Source organism: Chelonia mydas, chromosome 25 (genome assembly GCF_015237465.2).
Source record: "Chelonia mydas isolate rCheMyd1 chromosome 25, rCheMyd1.pri.v2, whole genome shotgun sequence".
Taxonomy (NCBI): domain Eukaryota; kingdom Metazoa; phylum Chordata; order Testudines; family Cheloniidae; genus Chelonia; species Chelonia mydas.
In genome coordinates this window covers 15,110,563-15,134,553 of record NC_057858.1, presented here as the reverse complement: position 1 = coordinate 15,134,553, position 23,991 = coordinate 15,110,563, and the positions used below count along the sequence as shown (strand labels likewise).

General features: G+C 61.0%; 1 protein-coding gene across 6 annotated transcripts in view; it reads left to right on the top strand.

Moving 5' to 3' along the window:
* Nucleotides 1-23,979, top strand: part of PIK3R2 (phosphoinositide-3-kinase regulatory subunit 2) — a 36,483-nt gene extending 12,504 nt beyond the window's left edge. For 4 of the 6 annotated variants that reach the window (XM_037885887.2, XM_043535677.1, XM_043535676.1 and 1 more), the window contains exons 2-16: nucleotides 2,519-3,260; nucleotides 10,305-10,397; nucleotides 11,078-11,140; nucleotides 12,339-12,470; nucleotides 12,672-12,873; nucleotides 13,651-13,736; nucleotides 14,192-14,297; nucleotides 14,549-14,647; nucleotides 15,178-15,358; nucleotides 16,176-16,301; nucleotides 16,789-16,931; nucleotides 17,229-17,405; nucleotides 17,764-17,835; nucleotides 18,561-18,731; nucleotides 19,178-23,979. In XM_037885887.2, the coding sequence (XP_037741815.1) occupies nucleotides 2,921-3,260; nucleotides 10,305-10,397; nucleotides 11,078-11,140; nucleotides 12,339-12,470; nucleotides 12,672-12,873; nucleotides 13,651-13,736; nucleotides 14,192-14,297; nucleotides 14,549-14,647; nucleotides 15,178-15,358; nucleotides 16,176-16,301; nucleotides 16,789-16,931; nucleotides 17,229-17,405; nucleotides 17,764-17,835; nucleotides 18,561-18,731; nucleotides 19,178-19,370 (2,184 nt within the window). In that variant the 5' untranslated portion in view covers nucleotides 2,519-2,920 and the 3' untranslated portion in view covers nucleotides 19,371-23,979. The remainder of the gene's footprint in view (nucleotides 1-2,518; nucleotides 3,261-10,304; nucleotides 10,398-11,077; nucleotides 11,141-12,338; nucleotides 12,471-12,671; nucleotides 12,874-13,650; nucleotides 13,737-14,191; nucleotides 14,298-14,548; nucleotides 14,648-15,177; nucleotides 15,359-16,175; nucleotides 16,302-16,788; nucleotides 16,932-17,228; nucleotides 17,406-17,763; nucleotides 17,836-18,560; nucleotides 18,732-19,177) is intronic. The other 2 variants (XM_037885889.2, XM_043535678.1) reach the window with 1 other exon arrangement.
* Nucleotides 23,980-23,991: the final 12 nt, after the last annotated feature.

The window sequence follows — 23,991 nt, the reverse complement described above, 5'->3', positions numbered from 1 at the left end:
AGTAATGTCCCGTGGGAAGGCAGGGAGCCCTGTCACTTGGGACACAGACTGCTCAAGACGGCCCCTAGGAATGGAGCGAGCCTGCACTACCAAGAGGGGGGGATGGGCCCTGCTAGGAGTCCTCCCTCTCCAGGTTAGCTAATTCAAAAGGCAGAAACCTCAGCAGCCATAAGTGGGGGCTAGTCCCTTCCCCGGCACAGTAGCTGGGGGCCAAAGCTACCTAGTGGAGCATGGCGATTAAAGGGCCAAATGTGCTTTAGCTGTGGGGACGCTGCTGGCTGCAGCCCATTGCCCTGCCACAGCATATCTGGTCTGCAGCGCAAACGTTTGCAGCTGTCAGATGCCAACAGGCTGCAGGTGGGTGGCTCCAGGCTGCTCCTGCATCCCCTCTGCATCCTGAGAGCATGTGGGTCCTGCAGGCTTTGTTCTAACACACATCTTACGATCGGCTTAAAGCCAGATTAGTTAAACGTGTGCCGGCTAGCTTCATTTAGCTTGTGCCAGGAAACGTATTGATGCAGACTCAAGTAGTTATCCCACTTACTGGGTAGCTGCCCCTCTGCCCCCTCCCAGCTGGAGCACACCCCCTTTGTGGTGGGATCCCACAATTCTGCCATGCTTGGCCAGGCCCTGGGCTGCAGTCCCCTGCGATCGCTGGCTGAGACCCTGCAGCTCTCTTCCCGCCGGGAGCCCTGCCGGTGGTTCATACGGTGGCCAAGCACAGCGGTCCTTAGCTAGAACCAAAGCACTTTGAAGCCACCAGACTGGACACGGAGCTGTTGCCTGGCCCCTTCCTTGCCTGAGAGGGGCTTTTAACCCTTTAGGGTTCTTCTGTGTGCCAGGCTTCCAGCTTTGGCAAAACCAGCCTTGTCAGAGGGAGGATCCTTGATGCTAACAGCTGCCCCATTGTCTTTCAGTTGGGTGCTGAGGGATGCTTGTCTAGATCTGTTGTGTTGCTTTCCTGTTTAGGTAGCTCAATAGCGTGGCCATACGAACATCCCCGAGTTACACAGCACTGTAACTTTACCTCCCTGCCCAGGTTGTGTGCATGCAGATAACCCGACCTGCTCCTGGGGGTGGCTGCGAGAGGAAGATGGAGCTAGTGTCAGATGGCTTCTGGCATGGACCTCTCAAAAGCCGCTTGAGTAGCTAATAGGAATGGCATCCGGACTTCTCACAGACATTAAAGACGGGAGGAATTCCGGTTTGAACTGCTCTCGCTAGCTGCAGACTTTCTAGTGCCACTGTCGGGTTTGATTCAGCTCGTGTCCTGTGGAAACGCCGCGTCTTACCCCGAGGGAAGCGGAGTCAAATGGGAAGCTTGGGCACAGCTGGTTGGAAGTGCTGTGCGGGGGTGTGGGCATGCCATCGTTTCTCATTGGACTCTAATGATCGACATCTATTCTCTCCAAATTAAAATGCTGTTAAAAGTTTGTTCCTTTTGGCTGCTTTCTGGGTCAGGCAGGCCCCATGTTCTTCTGCTCTTTGTATTTTTGAATCACTTAAAGGCAACTGGTGGCTCTCAAATTCGAGTAGAGTTGAGGGAGTTAACAATTCATTTCTTCCTAACTCCCTCCCCCCTCACCTCCCTCTGTCCAAGAAAAATCCCCCCTCCCCCACATCGCAGGCACTCGCCTGCACTAGGTATCCAGCAGCAGAAGTGGTTTTGCTTCAACCTAATCTTTGAGCCTCTTCTGTGTGGCAGCTGCCAGGCATTTGATGAGCCTGTAGACTACAGGTGCCGAGACTTAGGCCATGTCTACGCTCTGGACCCTGCAGCTGGGCTAGCATAGCACCCTAGCGTGGAGATGCCCTACAGTGATGAAAGGGGTTTTTCCATCACTGGTGATGATCCACCTCTCCAGGTGTTCGGTGGAAGAATTGTTCTGCTGACACAACCCCATCTGCACTGGGGGTTAGGTTGGCATAGCTACGGCTGTGGCTATGTTGATGTAACTTTTCTGTGTAGGCCAGGCCTTCGTGGTGGTGATCTCCAGAGATTTCTTAGTGAACAGGAAAACATACATTTGTGAAACATATTCCGTTTGATACAAGAAGGAAATTGGTGTCAGGTTCTGGGTGGCTTGAAGGGCTCCTTTATCTGTTTGTAAACGTTGCTGTGTAAAAGATCATGCAAACAGGAAAACAATGAATTACTTTCCGCAAAGTGCTATCAAAGAGAGCAAACTGCAGACAGGCAAACAAGGCCCTGTGTTCTCTTTGTTTTGCAGTTACCTTGAGGTTGCAAGTCCCAGGCAGCAGAGTGATTCTGCAGTGAGCAGGGGCTTCTCTCACGCTTTTGCAGTTTATGGATCAAGTCAGTCCCATGCTCTGATGTTCCTGTGCTTGGGATCCAGGTGTCAGTAAGGGACTGACTTGATTGCCAGTGCCTGGAGTTTGTTTTACTGAAGTGATTAGCATGGCGGGAGCCGTTTGGATGTTGGGGGCATGACAGGAAGGGCCGTGCTCTGGAGCATTTGGCCATGACGTAACAGACCCTCGTTCTTCCCCCTTCCAGGTTCTGGGAAGAGAAGCGGGAGCACACGCCATGCTTGGCTGGAAACATGCTGTCCCCTCGCCCTACGGACCCTGACACACCTGCCCCCTTCTAGGACTGCGGAGCCCTGAGCTGCCCCTTTCTTTGCTGCATGCCCAGTCACGAGTGCTGGATTATGTTTGTCGCATTCTCCCTCTGCTCCATCATTTGGTTGAATCGTGGCTTCAAGTTAAGGAAAAGGGGCTGCACTGCAGTGGGCGTGGGCGGGGCTGTCCTCACCAGGCTTCGCTCGTCCTCGCTCGTGCAAAGATGTTAAACCCACAAAGAATGGTGCAGGGCGAGAGCAGTGCCTGAGCACCCTCCCCGCCTTTCCACGTCCCGAGCAGCTGGCCCCGGCACCAGCTGCCCTGTGCAGCAGAGAAGATGGGCAGCACCGAGGGCTTTCAGTACCGCGCGCTCTACCAGTACTGCAAAGAGCGTGACGAGGACATCGACCTGCTCCCCGGGGACGTCCTGGTGGTGAGCAAAGGGGCCCTGCAGGCCCTGGGCTTCAAGGACGGAGACGAGCAGACGCCCAACCAGATTGGGTGGATCCCAGGCATCAATGAGCGCACTAAGCAGAAAGGGGATTTCCCTGGCACCTATGTGGAGTACATTGGACCCGTGAAAATCTCTCTCCCTTCCCAGAGACCCAGGGTGCAGAGACCCCTGCCAGCGACTCCTGGGGCCAGCACCTCCCGCATGCAGGAGGTGCTGGAGCAAGGTAAGCCCTGCCCTGCACAGCAGGGTCTCACTAAGGTGAAGCTATAAGGAAGTACGGCTTCTCTGCCTCCTCCTGGCCTGCAGAGGCTCCTCCTCTCCAGTGAGGTTGAGAGTGGAACATGCTGTTGGGTGCTCTAGTGGTTAGAGCAGCAGGCAGGGGGCCAGGACTCCTGGGTTCCAGTCCCAGCTGTAGGCCCTCATGTGCTCAACCCCCTTCCCCGCCCCCCTTAGCAAACTGAGACCGTGCCTTCCAGGGCTGCTGAAGGTTAATCCGCTTGTGTGGAGCTTGCTGGAGGTGCTGATAGTGCAGATGCATTAGTGATAAAATCCCCACGTCTGGGGAGGTGTGGGCTGGGCCCCTGCCTGCCACTGTTGCTCAGCTGTGGTTTTACTCTCACAGCACAGGCTGGGAGGTATCACATGAGCTCTTTCCCTCACCCCATGGCCTCTCATCCCAGACAGGCCCAGAGATGCAGGCATCCAAGGGGGGCTGTGTCAGATGCAAGTCCTGGGATGGATTTCCATCCTGCTGAAGCACCCTCCGTCCCAGTGCTGCTGCGCCTGCATCCCATGCCAGCCACAGGAGCCGTCGTGTGCACCCAGCCCCCTGGCCTTGAGTTTGTGCAGGTGCTAAATAGCCTCTCTGACCAGGCTGTCCTGAGTACGCTGCCCAGCCAGTCGTGAGTCATTACCCCCCCCCCCCCCCCCGTGGTTTTCAGCTGGGTTTGAACTTGGTCAGCCGCAATGTGCCCCAGCCACACAGTGCAGGGCAGTGGGCCAGCCCCCGCAGCCCCTAGGCAGCATGTCGTGCCCCATGCAGTGCTGTCTGTGTGCGAGGGCCCTGCACACGAGGATTGTGATGGCACACTCCGGGCGTGGGCACAGTGTGCATGCCCTGGCATGCAGGGCTGTATGTCCTGACCATGCTGCTCTGTGTCTAGCCAAGAGCACGGAAGGAAGTTTTTCTGTTAATCCTGGCGAGGCCCCAACTGTGGGGGTGGGGAAGGCGGTATGGGGGGAGGAGGACAGGGAAGGCGGAGGTCCTGCGGGGGGGGGGAAGGTGGGGTGGGGGGGAGGACGGGGAAGGTGCGGGTCCAGCAGGGGGGAAGGCGGTGTCAGGGGAGGACGACAGGGAAGGTGCGGGTCCAGCAGGGGGGAAGGCGGTGTCAGGGGAGGACGACAGGAAAGGCGGGGGTCCGGTGGGCGGGGGGAGGTGGAGGGGAAGGTAGTGTAGAGGGAGGAGGACGGGGAAGGTGGGGGGGGAGGCAGTGTGGCGGAGGAAGGCGGGGGTCCAGCGGGGCAGGAGGTGGAGGGAAGGCAGGGGTCTAGCGGGCGGGGGAGGCTGTGTCAGGGGAAGACGACAGGGAAGGTGGGGGTCCCGCGTGGGGGGAGGAGGACGGGGAAGGCGGGGGTCCGGTGTGGGGGAAGGAGTAGAGCAGCTGTGAGCCCCCGTGGCGCAGCAGAGCATGTCTCGGTGGGGAGAGGGCGCAGCGAGGGGTATGGGGGACAACACCCCCTGCAGCAGAATTCAGGTTCCCGCTGACCCTCGGAGCGCTGCCTTTCCGTGCGCTGGGTGCTGCCCCGTTCCTCGAAGGTGCTTCTGCTCTGCCAGCAGCGCCTGTGTGGGCAGGGGGCCGTGCGGCTCTGGGTGGCAGGAGAACCTGTGTCTTGGTGTGTGCCTAGGAAGGGATGGGGCTTGGTGCGGCGTTCCCAGCCTGGCCGTGTGCACTGCGGGGCCCCAGGAGGGCGCAGTGGGGAGCGTTCAGAAAATGCTCCTACAGGGGGATCGCTGGGAGCCGTGCAGTCGGGCTGCCAGAAAGATCCGCGGCCCGACGACTCCTGCTCACAAGCTGCAGGTCCAAGGGCTTCCCTCCAGCCCAGGGCTCGTTCCAGATCGGGTGTGCTGGTCTCATTGGCCCGCAGGCCTCGCTCTCCTCGTGAGGCAGCGCGGCCTCCCTGTCCCCAGCAGGTCTGGCGGAGGTGTGCTCGGCCAGCTGGCCCTTGCGCTCCGCGCCGGACGAGCAGGTCAGCCCAGGGGCGCTGGCTGGGGCTGTGCGATGGGGTGGAATGTACGGGACCAAACTCCTGGCCTATTCTGGCTGGAAAAGGGGCCAGAAATACGGCCCGTGCTTCCAGACTGGGGAGTGCTGGACCCTTTGAGGACCAGGACTCGGCCGGCGCTCTGACGTGTCCCCTCGGGCTGGCCCCAGCCTGTAGCCGGAGGAGAGCGTGTGCGCCCAGATCCAGGGAGCTCTGGCTGCTCTCCACATCTCAGCATGGGGCTGTATTTGAGTTGAGGCAGGAAGGTGAAGGAAGGTCCGGGGAAGCAGCTCTGAAATCCCCCTTGCAGTCCAAAGGGGCCGTTCATCTCCTCCTCCTCCCCTGGTGAGCAGCTCTGCAAAGGGAGACTCATTTCAGACTTGCGAGGGCACTTTATGCCCAGCAGGGCGGGGCAAATGGTTGGAGATTGAGACAAACATCTTGTGAGAAATCCGTCTTTAGGAAGAGGCCGTGGTAGGATTGGTCCGTCGTGGCTGTGCTGGGGACACGTAGCGTCACCGCGGAGCCCCGTCGTCTGCTCATTGCCCATCTCGGTAATTGTACTGTGGGGGGCTGGAGCTGGGGGCTCAGAGCCGGGATTCCTGGGTTCTGTTCCAGCTCTGGCACTCGCTCAGGGTGGACAAGCCCCTTACCCCCGCCCCCCTCCGTGCACCTGTGTGAGGCGTGGCTGTGGGGAGAGGATAAGTGACTTAGGGTGGAAGGCGCTCATGGGCACAGGGGCTTTGGTGGCAGCAAGGAGATAAGGGGACTGTTTTCGTCACACTGCGTCTGGTGTGAGCGGCAGCCCCCGGAGTGAAGGGGCTTAGCCGGTGTTTGCTGTCTGTGAGGCGCGCGTGCGGAAAGGGTAGCTCGGGAATGTTTCCGCTGCTGCTGTGTGAGCCGCCGTGGTCCCTCCCCAGCCTGGAGATGCTGGCGGCTGCTGCTTTCTGAAGCAGCACATTCCAGGCCGGCCACGTGGGGAGACTCTGCAGTTGCCCTCTTGAGCCCTTCCAGTCACTCTGGGAGCCTTATGCCGTCCAGAGCACTAGCTCTGCCTCTCTCGGCAGCGGCCTGGGCTGTGCCAAGCTCCCCAGAGTCCGTAGGCTTCCGGCCCTGAGCCGTGCTGCAGCTTGATCCACATCCCTCCTTAGAGCGCCTCCAGAAGCCCCTCAGTGATGCAGCCCTGCTCATAAGCCATTTGGTGAGATTAATAGCCCCTGGGCGTGATTCCCAGTGACGCCATCCCTGCACTTCAGTGGGGGATGGGGGCTTTAACCTGCCTTTCACTTGCTCCATGTATTCTATGGCTGTGCAAGGCCTGACCCCCCCAGTAGAGCAGCCCCGAGGGGGCTCTGAGTTACACTGCTTTCTGCGGCCCATAAGTGCCTAGGGGAGCAGAGAAAGCTGCAATGCAGCAGACTGTGGCTATGCCCCCTATGCCGAGGGCTGGGAGCAGAACCCCTACACCTTCTCCATGCAATAGGGGGAGATCCCTGCGCAGGGATGGCCTTGGGGGGCTGTGTGTACCCACTTTAAGGCTCCTTTGTGTTGCCTGATCTCCACTGCAACTCTCCCTTCTTGCTTTTCACTCACCCTCACATCTGGGATTGGGAGCCTCAGGGACTGGAATGTGAGCACTGCATCCTGTCTCCTGAGGCCTGCCCCAGAGTGGTGGGCTCGGTAACATTAGTGGGGTCCCTGCAAGATTCACAGCAGCTTTGGAAACGGTCAGGTGCCAACAAACGTCTCCGGGGCACGTTGGACTCTTGAGAGGATTCCGGCACGGGCACGGCAGTGGAGACGCCTCTGAAGTCTGCGTATCAGGTCTAGTGGCACCTTTGGCAGCATCCTCGTTGTGAGGGCAGAGGGTAACCCATCGGTGTCGCAGGAGTTCAGGTGCTGTGGGGCTGCAGAGCATAGCCCCCCCGGGGTCACCACCCCAGAGCCCACTTAGTGCCACCCAGCCTGGGCACTTGGTCTCTGCCTGTCCCACGTTCTGCCGTAGGCAGCTGGCAGGACCGCAGTGCCCTCCTGGACTGAACTAGCCCCTTACAAAGAGCCCTGCAGAGACACAGTAGTGAGCGACTGGAGAGCTGCGCTGACCCCTTTCCTGAGAACACAGCGGGCATGGTTGGGGGCTGCCCCTCTCTCCCCTCCTGGCCTTAAAGCTTAGCCAAGGAGCCCAGATGAAGGGTCACAAGCAGTTCCTGGTCTGGGGCGAGGGATCGGTGTCTGAAATGGGCAACCAGGTGACAAGTGGCAGCCACCCCAGGATCCTCTAAGCAGCCGCCCTGCCCCAGGTGAATGCCCAGGGCTCAGTGTGGCTGTGTCCTGGCGGGCAGCGAGTGAGCATTTCTGGCTAGGGACTGTATGTGGGAGTGCCCCCCTCCGCCCTTGCTGCAATGCTGATGGCTGCAGGAGGCAGGTCCTCAGCCAGCCAGGACCCATCGCCTGGAGGGACTCCAGAGGGAGGGGCCTTGTGTAGCTTGGGCTCGGGGTGACGCTGCAGCTCTGGACCTACCTGGTGACTGCTTCAGCTGAATGCAGGGAGCCTGGGCGCCCAGGAGGGCCAGAGAGACGAGCCCTACTGTGACCCTGCATTCATAGCTCCCGAGCATGAGAGCTTGTAGCCAGGAACCTTGAGTCTCTCCCACATGTGGTGAGTCGCTGGGTCTGCCTGCATCTCACAGGCCAGGAGCTGAGGGCAGGGCTTGCCCTGGGAGAGTCTCTGCAGCAGCCCCAGGTTGCAGTCTGGACGGCACACTAATGGGCATGGCTTAGCATTCGTGCACAGAACACAATAGCTTGTCTGGGACTGCCAGTAACCCTGGCCCTGGGGCCGAGGCTGGTTTGGCGCCGGCAGCATGTGGGTGCACTGAGGGAAGGCGGGCAGTGCCTTAAAGCCCCTACATCTTGCAGAATCCAGCTTTCCCATGGGTCTAAATCTCCCATTTCTAGCCCTGATGCTTCCCGGGTCCAGGAGTGAGGAGCCAGAGAGCTCTGAGAGCTGTTCATGGAGCTCGTAACAGTAACAGACTGGGTGAAGCCAAGCACTAGCCCCCATAGTCTGGATGGAAGTGTGTTCGGGTCTGGCAAACATCCTGACGCACCCAGGTTCTGACTCAGTGACTGTGATGGGCATGTTCCCAAATAGTCACTGTGTTCTTCATCTGTAACCAGCTTTGTTCCCAGAGCCCTGCCCATGGGGCCTTTTCTTCTGTGAAGGAAGAATCCCTACGGTAACTCGCTGTTTGGCCCTGGGATGGCTGTGCCACGCAGCCGCAGGGCCTGCAATTCAGCAGCCTTCTGCTTGCACCCCTGATGTGGCCGGGCGGTCCAGCACGGCTGCAGGGCCCAGCGTGTTTGGGAATTTCACGCTGAGACCTGTAATCTCTGTGGCCCTGCTTCCACACTGAAGAGGGGGATTCCAGACATCAGTTCTCTGGGAACTGGCAAATTGGCATGGTGTGACCCCTCTGCGTACCCAGCAGACATCGCGATTAACGTGCCCAAGCGTAGCACTGGAGCAGGGTTTCCTGGCTCGCTGCTGAGCATGTGTGTGGAGGCAGGCTCCTGTTAGCTACAGTCCAGACACTGAGCAGAAGTAGGGACAGTCTTGGAACCCTGCAGTGCAGCCGTAGCCTGAAGCAGGGCCTTGGTGTGTGTGTAGCAGTCATATGATCAATTGGTATCTGCGGTTAGGGCAGGGGGGTGGGGGTCTCCTGACTGATCCTCCAGCCTCTGGGAAGGGTGAGGGGGGACCTGGGCCCGGGTCTCTGCAGGGAGTGCTGAGTAGCAGCTCCTACAGGGGACACTGGCGCTGCTGCCTGCGGGAGGCAAAGGGCCAGTTTCCATGTTTAACAAGCAATCAAGGGCAGGAATGTGCTGACATGGCATTCTCTCTGGATCTGAGGATTAAGCCTGGCTCCCTGCAGCCAGCTCCTCCCCCCCACTCCCCAGATCCGCCAAGCCCCCCCTTAGCAGCCAGGGCCAGGCACTAGATCTGGGTCTGGAAGGTTTGGATGCTGCATTAACCCTTCCTGTGCCTGGTTGGGTCAGTCTGGCAGGAGTTCATGAGTCTCTCTCCCCCTTGGCTGGGACTGGGTTAATTCTCGCAGGGCGCGTGGCTCTAAGGAGTGAAGTAGGGGAGGGTTTTATCCTTCCCCAGAACGTCCCCCTCCCTCCTGCCATTGCATAATTTTGCTAGATTAAAACTTCCCACCAGTGAGCCCTGGCTACCGGGAGAGACGCAAACCGCACCCTGAGGATCAGCTGGCCTGGGGTCTGACCCAGACCCAGCCTGGGCTGTGCTCAGTGGGCGACGCAATGGGGCTGGTTCCTCTGAGTGTCGGGTCCAGTCCGGTTCTGTCGCGGGGTGCGTACGTGCCTCGCCACCGCTTCCTAAACGCCTGAGCTTCAGGAAATTATATCCCTGCTTGCAAAAGAATTGTAGCATTGCTCTCTGCCAGGAAGAGGCTGGAGCAGCTCTGGCTCCACATGGCCCCTCTCTCCTCCTCCTGCCCCAAGTCAGCCTGCCCTGAGTGGAAAGTAACTTAGCCCTCCCCTGAGCACCAGCCCCACTCTGGGGGCCCTCCCTGCCATCCTTCCCCCAGCCCTCCATCGGCGGGCAGGGGCACCTCCCAGGCCCTTGGCTCACAGCTAGCATGAGGCCATCCAGAATCAGTGCCTGATTGCGCCAGGTCCTGGACAGGCAGGAGGAGAAGCTCCCTGACCCAAGGGCTTGCCCCCAGGGCACCGAGTGGGCTGTGGTACCTTGGCTGGCTGAGTCCCTGCTGAACTAGCCAGCTGCCGACCTGCTCCTGTGTGCTGGAGTGTGGGGGCCGCCCCTCCCCAATGGGGAGGCAACCTGGCTGCGGGCCCAGCAAGCCTGTGCGGTGGGTTGGAAGCGAGCCAGGCAGTCAGAATCAGTCCTGTGGCCTCAGCCTCTGGCTGTCGGGTGCTACATGGGCTCTAACTGCCTGCTCTCCCCTGCTGTCTCCATCAGCATGGCTCCTCCCGGACCTGGCGGAGCAGTTCACCCCCCCTGAAGTCGCGCCCCCGCTTCTGCTGAGGCTGGTGGAAGCCATTGAGAAGAAAGGTGAGAGGGGAGGGGAGGGGGTTGGTGTCCTGAGCCCCCGTGTGAGGTAGCAAAGGGGCAGCATCCATTGTTAACCCCTTCTCTGCCAGGGCTCCCTCTGGGCACAGCTACTCCACTGAGCTGCTGGAAAGCGGGGCCGGGAGTGCCTGGCAGGCGGCAGGGAGCCGTGAAGCCGGACAGCCCGGCAGCCTGGCAAGTTCTCGTTATCAGGATGGGTTTAGTCTGTGTCCTGTCAGCCCGGCTGGTGCCACTGCAGTATGAACTCGCCATGGGACTAGCTATACGCAGTGACCCTTGGCCCAACTTGCGGCCGCTGGCCCAGGAACCCTGTGCTAGTCCAGGGCTGGCGGGTGGCTAGTTGTTCGGAGGCCAGGACTTAGGCTGGGTTTCCTAATGGATTGTGCCATCACCTCGGGGAAACAGCAAACCCTCTGTCTCTGGAGTCTGTTAAAACAGCCTGATCCGAGGCCGGTTAGCCCCGGTTCAGCTGACGTGACTCTGAAGCCCTGATCTGCTCGGACATGGCTGGTGGGCAGGGAATGGAGCTAGCGTTCCTGCCGCAGGGCTGTAGCTCCCTTGGGTTAATAACTGCTGTGGCTGCAGCTCAGAGATTATCAGCACTGCTGAAGTGGCTGCCTCTATTCACAGAGCTAACATAAACCGTCCTGCACTTCCCACAGGCTTAGACAGTGAGATGTTATACAGGACGTCTGGCTCGGAGTTGAGACAAGCGCTGAAGACCGGTAAGAACCAGTTCTGTACGGAGGGGAGGCGAGCTGGGTCAGATGGATGAGATTAGTGGATGTGACAGCGCCAGCAGTAATGAAATCCAGGCCAAGCTTGTCTTCTGTCCTCGGCAAGTGATAACTCCCCAGCAGCCGGTAAAGGACGGGCCCATCTTGCTGTGTTGGTGTCATTGCACGTAAGGGAAGCCAGCAAGTGTCGCTTTCGAGGCGGTTGCACTTTCCTGCAGTTTGGCAGGAGGAGGAGGAGGAGTCTTGTGCAAGGGAACGTGGACACGAGTTCTGCTCTTTGGTTGCGGGGCATGGAGCTGATGTCGCAAGCCAGCTCCTCCTGGATCTCCTGCTACACACTGAGTGTGGTGAGCCCGGTCCCCTCCCCAGTCAACTCTGTGTTGATGGCCGTGCTCCCACGCTGCCCTGGCAAAGGGCTAAATGCTGCTTCCTCAGCTCCAGGCTGTCCCAAGCCACGAGTAAGCCAGAGATCAGCTCAGCCACGTCACTTGCGTTTGCTCACTTCCTGCACGTGCAGCTACACTGGCAGCTGATCTCACGGTGCCGGCTGCCTTCTTGGCTGGGCCCTCGGAGTCCAGGTTTCAGGGAGATAGTTCCCTGCCCTCCGCCGCTGGGGTGCAGCCACCTGGGGGTGGCTGCTGCTGTGTTGCCCCAGGGCTGCCTGATCCTCCTCCTTGTGGAAAGGTCTAAAAATGCAAAGGCCCTAAACCAGCTGCGGCAGGGAGTCTCTGGCCTGCCCGACGCCCGCTCCCTGCCAAGCAAACCCAAGCTCCAGGGCTCTCTGGTGCGAGAGGAGAGTAGCGAGCGTTTGTGCTCATGCCAGTGGAGTTGCACTGGGCCGCGTGGGATTTGCAGGGCTCCTGTCAGGGCTGGGGCGGCACTGCTGCAGTCTGTGTCACAGCGAGGCCTGTATGCCGGGGGTCCCTGGGGATGGGAATCAGAGAGCATGTCTGTCCTTGGCAGCTCTGCCCTGTGCTGGGCCTTGAGGGACCCCTCCCATGTGCCACCCCCTTGCTGTGCCCCAGCAGCAGCCACTGTTGTGGATTCTGGGGTCTCTCGTGCCCCCAAGTTCCACGCTGGGGAAACTCCAGATACATCCTTCAAAGCTGAGCTGGCCAGAGAGCTGCCGGGGGCTGCCGTGTGTGAGCCCCGGCACCGGCTGGAAGGGTCTGTTTGCTCTGTGCAGATTGGGCGCTGGGTGACGTGGAGCCATTCGACGTGCATTCCCTGGGTGAGGCGCTGCGAGGCTTCCTGCAGGATCTGCCTGCCCCTGTGGTCCCGGCATCTGTGCATGGCGAGATCCTGAGCATCCTGCAGGGTAAGGGCAGTGCTGCGGGGGAGGGGAAGCTCATGGGCAGGAAGTGGGGGAGGGCACTGATGGGCTCCAGGGCACAGTTGGTGTTAACCCCGGTGCACCAGAGGCAGGTGGATTACAGAGCAGCCCGTATGCACTGGGAGCACTGGAGAGTGAGGCAGGCCTGGCCCCTGCCCTTCCAGCGTGTGTCTTGCTTCTCTCCAGAGATCCCGCAGCCAGAGAGCTGCAGGAAGCAGCTGCTGCTGGCACTGGAGTCTCCTGCGGTCCCTCTCCAGAACCTGCTCACCTTGCAGTTCCTGCTCCACCACCTGGGGAAGGTGTCCCAGCAGGCCGAGAGCAACGGCCTCCACCCTCGGGCCCTGGGCGAGATCTTCGGCCCTCTGCTGCTCCGGCTGCCTGGCACCAGGTACGTGGGCTGGGGGTTTGCGTCTCACCAGAGGGCAGATGGGTGAGAGCAAGACATGGCTGGTGGTGCTCTGCCCCGGGAGCCAGCCTGCCAGCTCAGCTCACGCTGCCGTGGGCCGGGTCTCTGAGCTAGGGGTGTGCAGGAGCCCAGAGTGTGGCTGGGGGCCCAGTATTCGACCTCCTGCATGGTGACGCTTTGCAGACAGTGGCCCCTGACCTTACCCAGATCATGCTGCCTCCTGCACCAGCATCAAGGGGAGACGAATGGGGTCGGCCCCTCGCTGGTGGTCTGTAAAGAGACCCTGACTTAGCCCCGCTGGAGATAAACTGCTGGTATGAGCAGGGGGCGCAAAGCCCAAACCGTAACAGCCAGTACCTCCCCATGGCCTCTGGCAGCTCCACCCCGCAGCTGAGTACCTGTTCACCCCCAGAGTGGAGAGCTGGGGCCACAGGCTGCAGGCAGAGATGGGACTAGAAAGTGGGGCAGACCCTGCATCTGTCTGTCAAGGAGCACCTTGCTAGCTTGGTGAGTTGGGGGCAGTAGAATGAAGTCCCATCCCCCCAACCCCCCACCCCGGGGTTACAGGCTGTCCGGGTAATGCAGCACGCTGCACTGCTCATCTGAGCGTGCACCCTAGAGCCCGTGGGGCATGCTGGGGCAATGAACCCCCATCCCCCTCTGGCTCAGGTTACAGCCCAGCACCTGCCGCGATGCCTCCTTCCCGGATCTGTTGGCATCTCTCCCGGGTGCTGATTTCCAGTCCCTGTCTCCCTGCAGTGCAGAGCTGAGCCCCGATTTCTCAGGACTCTTCCTGGAAACGCTTCTGCAGGTGAAGGACTCGGAGCCGGAACAAGTGCCACCAGGTACTGAGCCCCACAAGCTGCAGCGCCCTGGGGCCTTCCGGGCTGCTGCTCACTTCCTGTGTGACTTGGGAAGGAGGAGGCTGTTCAGCCTCCCACCAGGGCTGCGTGTTCGGTTCGTTCCCGTCGGCCCCCGTCACAGAACGGGCACCGAGCGGGGCACTCGCTGAACTGGCCCGAGCTGGGACGGGCGCAGAGACGGTCTCTCCTGTGCACGGGGAGGCGCTTGGGGGGACACTCAAGGGAGTGGGTCCTGCCTGGAGGATGCTGCATCGGGGCTCTCGGGGTGGCACCTTCGGCACGCCCAGCACCAGTGCGGTTCGACGCCCATTTGGAGCCGGGCCGGGGCAGCCCGAGACAAGCATGTGGCACGGTGCTGGGGCTGGTGGCGAGCAAATCCTGGCCGGAGCAGGGCCCGAGCGCAGCCCAGCTCCAGTGCTCACCTGGCTCTCTTGCAGCTCTGCCTCCGAAGCCCTCGAAGCCGAAGTCCGGTGGAGCCAGCCTGGCCAACGGGAGCAGCGCGCCCCTGCAGGAGGCGGAGTGGTACTGGGGCGACATTTCCAGGTACCGGGCTCTTCACACCGTGTTCCTCTGGGCAGCGGGCCAGCGAGAGCACCCCCCATGCCCCCTGGCTAGCCATTAGACCCTCGGGAGCTGCTAACGGCGTGGGGCCCCCCTGTTTGGGGATGTGTGGGGCTGGGGCCGGGCAGGGTGAGACTGACTAATCCCTACACTCCAGCCCCCCACGGGCGAGGGTGGGTTCTGTGGGTCGTGCGCTGGCGGCTGTGACCACGTGTGCCCTGTCCCCTCCCCAGGGAGGAGGTGAACGAGAAGCTACGCGACACACCAGATGGCACCTTCCTGGTCCGCGATGCCTCCAGTAAGATCCAGGGGGAGTACACGCTCACACTGAGGTAAGGGCGCCCCAAGCCCCTTAGGCAGGGCCACTAGCCGTACGCCGAGGTAAGCGCCTGACTTGCCGGGCTCTGCCCACTGTGCGCGCCTGGCTTGCGGCGGTTCCCTGCCCCAGGACTAGGGCTCTGAGCCCCCGCGTGGCGGCAGGGCTGCAGCACCCCCAAGCTGTAGAGCACTGAAAGCCTGCCAGCTTCCAGACCAGACAGGCTCCCCCGCTGCCCCGGGTGTCTGTGGGGGGCTGGGGGGAATGATGCAGTGAGGGAGGGGAGGAGTGTGGCATCTGCAGAAGGGGTGGCAGTGGGGGGGCTTATCCTTGTCCCGTGCCCAGCCTCCATCACTCCCTGATGCTGGACTGAGGGGATGCCCGTCGGCCAGGCTTGTGCTGGGTGCCGAGCCCCACAGTGAGTGTGAAGGTTGCCATGGCCGGAGCACGGGGGCCGGTCACTGCCAAGCTGGTCCCCCGGGGATGTGACAAGTGGGTCTCTGCCTGGCGCTGAGCTCGCTGCCTGCTCCCACTTCCGCCCCGCAGGAAAGGTGGCAACAACAAGCTGATCAAGATCTTCCACCGGGAGGGGAAGTACGGCTTCTCGGAGCCCCTGACCTTCGGCTCCGTGGTGGACCTCATTAACCATTACCGGCACGAGTCGCTGGCCCAGTACAACGCCAAGCTGGACAGCAAGCTGCTGTACCCCATCTCCAAGTACCAGCAGGTCAGGCCTGGGCTGGGGGGTTCTGAGCCCCGCGGCTGGTGCTGATACGGAGGAGCTGCCCCAGCCCTGCTCCCCACGCTGAGCGCGTCCATGTGAGCACAGGGCCCAGCCGTGGCAAGTGGCCGTGCCAAGGGCTCGGGAAAATGCTGCATTCCAGGTCCCTGGCGGAGCTGGCAGCAGACCCTCCCACCTCCCTGGAGCGTGCGAGGCCCGGCTGCCCAGGGGACACTCATTGGCCAGGGAGCCAGCAAGGGGAAAGGGGAGCCACGTTTGCATGGTGTCCTGGGACACGCTCCTCCCGGCCCAGCTGCATCCCCTGAGCCATGGGGGGCTCGGCCCCAGCCTGACGCTGATGTCCAAGGGGCCGTGGCCAGGGTGGAGGAGCTGGGGCTGCCCAAACAATCCCCTGGGCAAGAGCACGGCCTGGAGAATGGGACACTGGTCAGTGGGGGCCACGCGACAGGAGGGGCAGGGGGCTGGGCCAGGCTGCTGTGGGGCGCAAGCAGGGATATGTGGGCAGACCCTATATTCCGGGGCTGTCCATGGGGCCTCTGGGTGCCTCCCGCTGCCAGGTAATTCCATCCTGTCCACGGGGTGGAAGAGGTGGGCTCGGCGCAGGCAGGCACAGGGCCCCACAATGCCCTGCTGTCTTATCCTTCCTGGTGCCCTGGGAGCTCCCCCGATCCTGGCCCTACCCCAGGCCTCTCCCCACCTCCTTCCTATGGCCCTCTCACTCCTGGGCAGCGCTGGCATGGTGGGGGGTGGGTGGGAGGGCAGTGCCAAGCTCTGACTCGCCCTGGGGCCTTCTGTGTGGCAGGACCAGCTGGTGAAGGAGGACAGCGTGGAGGCCGTGGGGGAGCAGCTGAAGGTCTATCACCAGCAATACCAGGACAAGAGCCGGGAGTACGACTTGCTGTACGAGGAGTATACGCGCACCTCGCAGGTACCCCCGGGCCACGCACCCCCGCTTCCCCTCGCGGGTCCCCCGGGGCCACATGGCCCCCTTGCGGGTCCCCTGGGGCCACGCACGCCCCGTCCTCCACTGCTGTTCTACCTGGCACTCCAGCCAGCACAGGGGTGTAATACCTTGCACGGCTCCTCGCTGCTGGTGGGGCCTGAGCTCTGGCTGGCTTGCCCTGCTCTGTAGGTGATATGGGCCCTGGAGAGCCCTGGGAGAGCCGCGCTGGGGTGCAGATACCCAGCCTGCTGGTGAAGGGGGAGGAATGGGCAGAGTCGCCTTGCTGAGAGGCTGTAGGACCTCAGAGGAAGGTTCCGGCTGGGGGCTGAGGCGTGGCTGGGAGGGCTGGGCTGGGGATCAGACCATTGCTGGGCAGCCCAGGGTGGGGTGCAGTTGGGGCGTTGCTGGGAAGGCAGGGGACTGGGCTGGGCCCCGATTCTCGGCTCTCACTCAGCGTGCCCCCTCCCCCCAGGAGCTGCAGATGAAAAGGACGGCGATCGAGGCCTTCAACGAAACCATCAAGATCTTCGAGGAGCAGTGCCAGACGCAGGAGAATTGCAGCAAGGAGTACATCGAGCGCTTCCGGCGGGAGGGCAACGAGAAGGAGGTGCAGCGGTGAGGGCCCAGCCTGGCGCTGCCAGGGGCACAGGCCCCAGGGCAATCTCCGCTCCAGCTGTGGGTGCTCAGATGCCTCGGGGATGGGCGGAGCCTGAATGGAGCAGGGCTAGTTCCTTTGCAAGGCAAACTGCTTGCCTGATTTTCCTGTCACCCCGCAGCCCTACCATACTGCACCTGCCCCCAGTCCTTCCCCCCCCTCCACCAGCCAGCTGCCTGGCAGCCCTTCCCCTTTGGCTCCAGCATCAGGCCCAGGTTCCCCTCCCCAGCCCGTGACTCCTGTGCCCTCCCCCGCAGGATCCTGATGAACTCCGAGAAGCTGAAGTCCCGCGTCACGGAGATCCACGACAGCAAGATGAAGCTGGAGCAGGACCTGAAGAAACAGGCCTCAGAGAACCGGGAGATCGACAAGCGCATGAACAGCCTCAAGCCGGACCTGATGCAGCTGCGCAAGCTCCGGGACCAGTACCTGGTGTAGGTGCCGCGGCCTGCCCCGTCCCCCTGCCCCAGCTCCCGGCTCTGGCCTGGGAGTGAGGGAAGAAGCAGCCCCTGGGCCCTTCTGTGGCCCCAGTTGTGATCTGTCCTTGCTGCTCACTGATCCCAGCTGGCTTCTGGCTGGGCGTCCAGCCGTGTTTGGGGCTCTGGCCCCGGAACACCCTCCTTGTGCCCTGTGGGGCTCAGCTCAAGGGGCAGCTGGGCCCCAATCCTGCCTGCTTGGCTCATTCCGTGGGGGATTCTGCCCCCTGGTGGATCAATTTGTGAAGGAGGCCGGAATGAAAAGCTGCTCCTCTCCCGCCCTGCAAATCGCTCAGTTCTTGTCTTCCTCCCCCAGGTGGCTGACGCAGAAAGGGGCCCGGCAGAAGAAAATCAACGAATGGCTGGGCATCAAGAACGAGACGGAGGAGTAAGATTCCCCCCACTGCGCCCAGCGCGATGGGGCGCTGCGGGCTGCTCGGAGAGCCCTTCCAGCCTGGCCTGGCTTTGAGTGGAGGAGTGGCCCGAGCATTGCTTCCCCCTCGAGGCCTCGCTCTGCTACTGCAGCGCAGAGCACTGCACACACGGCTAGCCCCCGGCGCCGGGTCCCAGCCCCGTGCTACAGAGGGGGGACTGAGACGCAGAGCGGGGCAGGGACTCACGCAGCGCGACGATGGCTGGGCTGGGCTGGGAGCAGGAGCTCCCGGTCCCCAGCCCTGTGCTCTCACCAGGCTGGCTGTAAAGCTCCTTCTCACGGGGTATTGAGACATGGGGGAGATGCAGCTGCCTGTGTTTCAGGGGCTTCTGTCGGCACTGACGGTGCCTCTGTGCTGGTGGCTTGTGGGCTGCAGGGGCCGAGGACTGCGGGCTCAAAGCTGGTACCAGGCCCTGACGCGGTCAGCCTCCCTCAGGTTACCGTGAGAGCTCCCTGGGTGCCTGGTGGAGCAGGGGGCTGGGGACTGAGCCATGGGGAAGGGTCAAAGGCCCAGGGGGTATTTGGGAAGGTGCTGGTGCTGGGGAGGCACCGCTCTAGGCTGGGGTCTCCTGCATAGCAACGTAGCTCTGCGGGTGGGAGCAGAACTGGCGTAGCCTCCCGCAGCAGTGGGCGCATACCTGTGGGGGAAGGGTCTGCTCAGCCCCGGGCTTGTCTTGCAGCCAGTACTCCATGATGGACGATGAGGAGGAGCTGCCGCACCATGAGGAGCGCACCTGGTACGTGGGGAAAATCAACCGTGTGCAGGCGGAGGAGATGCTGTGTGGCAAGCGCGACGGCACCTTCCTGATCCGCGAGAGCAGTCAGAAGGGCTGCTACGCCTGCTCCGTGGTGTGAGTTCCCTCCCCCTCTTGCAGGGCCACCGTGGGTCTCCCTCCGACTGCCAGCCCCAGCCCGGCTGGGGGAGGCGGGCCGGCCGAAGCAGGGTGTGCAAGGGACTGCTGGGCTCTCCCATCAGGGGAGAACAGGCTGATTGGGCGCAGGCGTGATGCCTGGAGCAGGCTCGGCTCCAGACACGCAGGGCTGAAGCTTCTCTGCTAAGTTCGCAGATAGGCTGGTCGATTCCTGCAGGGACGTGGGGGTGTCTCGTCCCCCGCGGGCCGCCCCTGGGAGGCGGGGAGTGGCGGGCCTCTCTTGTCCCCCGCGGGCCGCCCCTGGGAGGCGGGGAGTGGCGGGCCTCTCTCGTCTTGCATGGCTTGTGGGAGGGGTCCCTGGCAGCTTGTGTCCCCAGCTCCTGACGGCAGCCCTGGTGACTCGTGTGTTTCTGCTTCCCCGGCAGGGTGGATGGAGACACCAAGCACTGTGTGATCTACAAGACGGTGACCGGCTACGGCTTTGCCGAGCCCTACAACCTGTACGCATCCCTGAAGGACCTGGTTCTGCACTACAAACACATGTCCCTGGTGCAGCACAATGACTCCCTGAATGTCACACTGGCTTACCCGGTCCTCTCCCAGCCACCTGCCAGATGAGCCACTGACGCAGAGCACAATGGCTGTCTCTGGCTCCTCCCCAGGCTCTGGCCCTTGTCTAGATGTCTCCTGCCCCTCCAGAGCCTGTGGGATGTTGTGACCTGTTCCTGGTGTCCCGCTCGCTCAGCAGTAGAAACCCACCTGGACGCTGGCCGATGGGGAGGCAACTCTGGGCCGTCGGCTTGGGATGGAAAAGCCGCTCATGACTTCAGCCTTGCTGAGGAGGAGTCCAGTCGCAGGCTAATTGCTGTGTGGGGTTTTGTCTCTCCCTTCGCAGTTCCCACTCCCCCACTGTGTGTCGCTGTACAGCTCGGTTCCTAGGTCTGGGGTGCACCGTGGGGTCGCCAGCCCAGCGGCCCCGTCTCGCGTTATAACTCTGGTGCTGCCCCTGTCCCAGAGCGCTGGTGGGACCAGCCCTGCGGGGATGGGGCAGGTAGCGCTCTTTCCTGACCCACGAGTGGTCGTTGCTAAAACCGTTCTCTCCTTTCCCTCCACTTCAGTAATATTGCGGGCTGGAGTGAGCGCTGGCCTTTGGTCTGCGGGGCACCAGCCTCACCCAGAGAGAGCTAGAAAAGGGGGAACTTGATCATTGAAGGGGTTGGCGAGGGCTCAGCACGCTGGCTCCTTGGCAGAGATGCCAGGTGTTGGTGGCACATTCCATGTAACCTCTGTGTGTGGCTTGCTGGGGAGGCCCCATTTTAGATTAGTTCGTTACTAACCCCCCTGTTCCGCCTTGGTTGTGCCAGCTAAGCTGTGAAATCCGTGTTGGTACCAGTGCTTCCCTTGGCCGCCTCTGGGGGATGCACAGCTGTGCTTGTCCATTGCTTCTGGGAAGTCTCCTCAGTGTCACTGATCACAGCGAACTGTAGCCATGTAAATACGGTTATTTTATAATCAGCTGCTTGCTAGTGCTCATTCGTATGCAGAACCCTTGTTATGATATGCAACCCCCGGGCAGCGACAGACCGAGCACATCCCCGGCCCTGGGAGAACGTGAAGTCAGAGGTGCCTGGAATGTCTGATGCTGCGAGCCCTATGCAAAGAGAGGCCCCCTCTGCAAGGGAAAGGTGGGGACTCGGCCATGGCCCTCCGGCCCGGGGCTTCGGCAGGGAGCAATGTATATGCATGAGGTAGAACTATGTATGCAAAGCCAACTGTTTCCGAAGCACTTCTAATCCTGAGTACTGTAGGGAGTGGGAATGGAGCTTAGCCCTGGGGAAGGAGCTGGGGATTTCTGTAGTATTTCCAATCTTGTCTGTTTTAGTACGAGGGAGCAGGAGAATTGCTGTGTGTTTCCTGATGGTGCCTGAGCCAGGCAGCAGTGCAGGACATAGGTCTGACCGCTGTGGGGCGGGGGCCAGTGTTACTACTGGGTGAGACGGGGGGGTTCTCTTCGACAGAGCAAAATGGTTTGGGAAGCTTCCTGGGTGGGATGTGGTACCTCTCCCTCCATGTCGGGCCTCAGTAGGCACCAGCACCTTGCAGTGCCTGCCCCTCTGCCCCAGCATGGCTGGCAGTGCCAGGAGGGTTGAGGATCCCATGGCACTCTCCCCTCGGCACTGTGCCTGCCCAGCTCTAGAGAGGTGCTACTCGCCCCTGGGTCTGTCTCCAAAGGCCTTATGTTCCGTCCCAGCTGGAGGCAGACACTTGGTCTGTGTCAGTAGCAGCATGGTTAGGATTGCGAGGTGGGCGGGGGAGATCTCAGCTGGCAGGGTAGGGAGCATGTGTGAGATCTGCTGGGGCGGGGTGTGCGTCCCGTAGCGTGCATACCGTGTGTGGGCGCGCTGGGGCGTGGAAGAGGTTTGGATGCTCTTCGTTGCCACGACCACGCTACTCTCCGCACCCTTCCCACCCCTGCACCATCAGCTCTGCTGTTTATGTCCTGCTGCTCTGGCCTGGTTTCCTCTCTAGCTCCTCTGGAAACGGTGTGGGTGGAGCCCAGTGCGGCCTGCCTTGGGCTCTCGTGGCATTGGGAATTGCAGGAGCTGTTGTGGCCCACGCGTGGTGGCGTGAGCATGGGTCCCTGTTCTCACCCCTGTCCACGTGCTCTGCGGCGTTGGTGCCTGGGCTGGTGGGAACGGACTCGGGGCTCAGCGAGCGAGTGCTGGCGTCTCCTCGCTGGGTGGAGCTCGGCTGTCTGAGCTCCCTGGACTCTGCGCCGGTGGAGTGAGGTGGCTGGAGGACTCGCGGCTGGGTCCAGCCACATGCTGGCCAAAGTGAGCCACATGTGTGGGGCAAGAAGGGAGTTAGCTTCAGGCTGAGGTCAGCAGCCACAATGGCTGCTGCTCCTTCGACCCCTTTGGCACAGGGGGACACTGAGGATTGGATTTGGGGATCTCTGGGCAATGAAGAGCAGAGCCAGTGAGTTTAGCCCAGTGTGGCAGCTGTCAGTAGGTGGGAGGCGCAGGGAGGTAAAGCTCCCTCCGGAGAGGCCTAGGAGATGGTGACTCGATTGGTCAGGAAGATCACCCCCAGCTTTTGGCTGGTTGGAGTCCATGTCCCTGCGCCAGGAGACAGCAAAGCACACGAGACCCCCTGAGAAGCTGGGGCAACCCTACCTGCTCTCCCAAAAGCTGACTTGCTCCTTGAGAAATTAAGCCATAAAAACTGACCCCTCTATTGTACATATTAGTATTAATACTTAGCCACTTACTTCCTCGCTGCTTGTGCCCGGCCTTCCCCACACCTCAGTGTGGCGACTTGGCTCGCGGCGCCTGTCTGTGCTGCCAGACAGCGGGATTGTTGGGGTGGGGTACAGCACCTGGGCTGGGGGTAGAGGTGCTGCTCTGTCCCTGGGGCACACGGGCTGGCAGGTGTTACATACACTACATCCATTGCACAGCTAGGGAGCTGGCTGGGGTGCTGTGTTCCGGCTCCTCAGCCGTCCTGTGTTTGGAAGCACCTTGGTAACTCTGCCAGCATTGGGTGTTGGGATCCTGCTGAGATTAGGAAAACCTCTCCCCTCTGCTTCTAGCCTCGCCCTCCTCTCGCTGGTGGGCTCACCCGCCTCTCCCTGCATGGACGGTTCTAGCTCCTTGGGAGAGACTTGCCCTCTGCCCACTTTGCCTGGTCTATTGCTGCCTGACCCAAGCCTGCTTCTCCTCAGGGGAATTTGAAATTCCCCCTTCGCGCCCTGGGAGCTGAGCCGGCTCCATGTGAATGCTCTGACCGGTGGTTGCTTTGCTTTGCTTCTGTGCATCTGCTAGCACGGCCCTTTCAGAGCGGTTAGAACACTGCTGAGGATGGAAATGTGGTCAGTGGCTGCATCCTGTGCCTGTTGCAGAAGGAAGGCTCTGCTCTCCTCAATCCAGTACGCAATGAAGAGGAAAGTCCCCCCCCCCCCTCCCCTCCCCGGGCTGACTTTCTCTGATGGTGCCTGACTTGGCTCTTAGAAACTTGGCTTTTTCTCCTCCTCCAGTGGAAGAACAAGGCCCTTGAATCTTTCTTTCTTACTTTCTTTTATGACATGGCTCCTTTGGAATAAGCCAGTTGTGATTTGGTCTTTGCTTTAGCTGTTGCTGTTTACGTCTTCTGGATTAATCCATGAGAACACTATCTTTGGATCGCCTTGGTTGTGCTCTGCTGTCTGCGATCTCATCTGCACCCTCGGTCAGGATGTGAACCAGAACCTCTTGTGATTCTAGGCCCATCTTCTGCGTGTCCTCGTCCCACCTGGCAAATGTAAAGCCGCAAGCCAGAGAGTCGGCTCGTTCTGCTTTGCACAGCTCCAGGCTGCCCAACATGAAATAGCACCCAGCCAGCCTTCCCCTTTGTCTTGGCTGCCATGTGGGGGTGGAGGAAATTGACCAAATCTCCTTGAAATGGGGCTTTGATTTGAGACCAAGTGCCCAGTTCCTGGCCAGGCCCTTTGCTAGTTCCCTTCTTGTTTCTCTCCACTCCTCCATCCACTGTGGGCCTGGTGACTGCGCTGCCAACGTTACTGGGTAGGGGGGAAAGTGCAAATCTTCCCCCTGGCATCAGGGCAGAGGAGATTTGGGCATGGGGAGTGGGCAGTGTCACAAGGGGAGGGGGGAAGCTGCTTTGGGGGGCCTGAGCCACTCCTGCTTCCCGGCTCCATCCATTGTAGCACGCGGAAGCTCGGGGCAGGAGCACACATGCCAAATGTACAGGGTCACCACCTGGTTGGGAGGACAGCGAAGGAGAACCCCCCTCTTGGCCCCAGGACCATGTGGCTTTGTGCAGGATGCTGAAATTCTGCTTGTTCTGCAGGAAGCTCTGGGCTGCATTAGTCAGAGGTGGTTTGTTTTAAGCCTGCAGCCTAATTTCATTGGAGGAAAGAGCCTGTTTGGGTTGTGAGCAGACAAGAGCCTGATTCCTTGCACGGGTCCCTGCCTGCTGGGGGGGCGGGCTGACATGCTGGGATTTGCACTCAGTCCGAGAGGAACTTGGCTGGTGAGCACTCCTGAGGTTTTAGCTCTTATGAGATATGCAATAATAAATACTCTAATCGCCATGTCTTCTGTCTGTTAGCAGAAGTCATTCTCTGTGCTCTTTCTGTGTACGTTTACTAACCTAAGCCCAGGATTTGTTACTGTCAGATCATTTTTGTACGGTACTTTAAACAAAGGAAGAAATAAACTGAAAGAATTAAGCTGCTGGA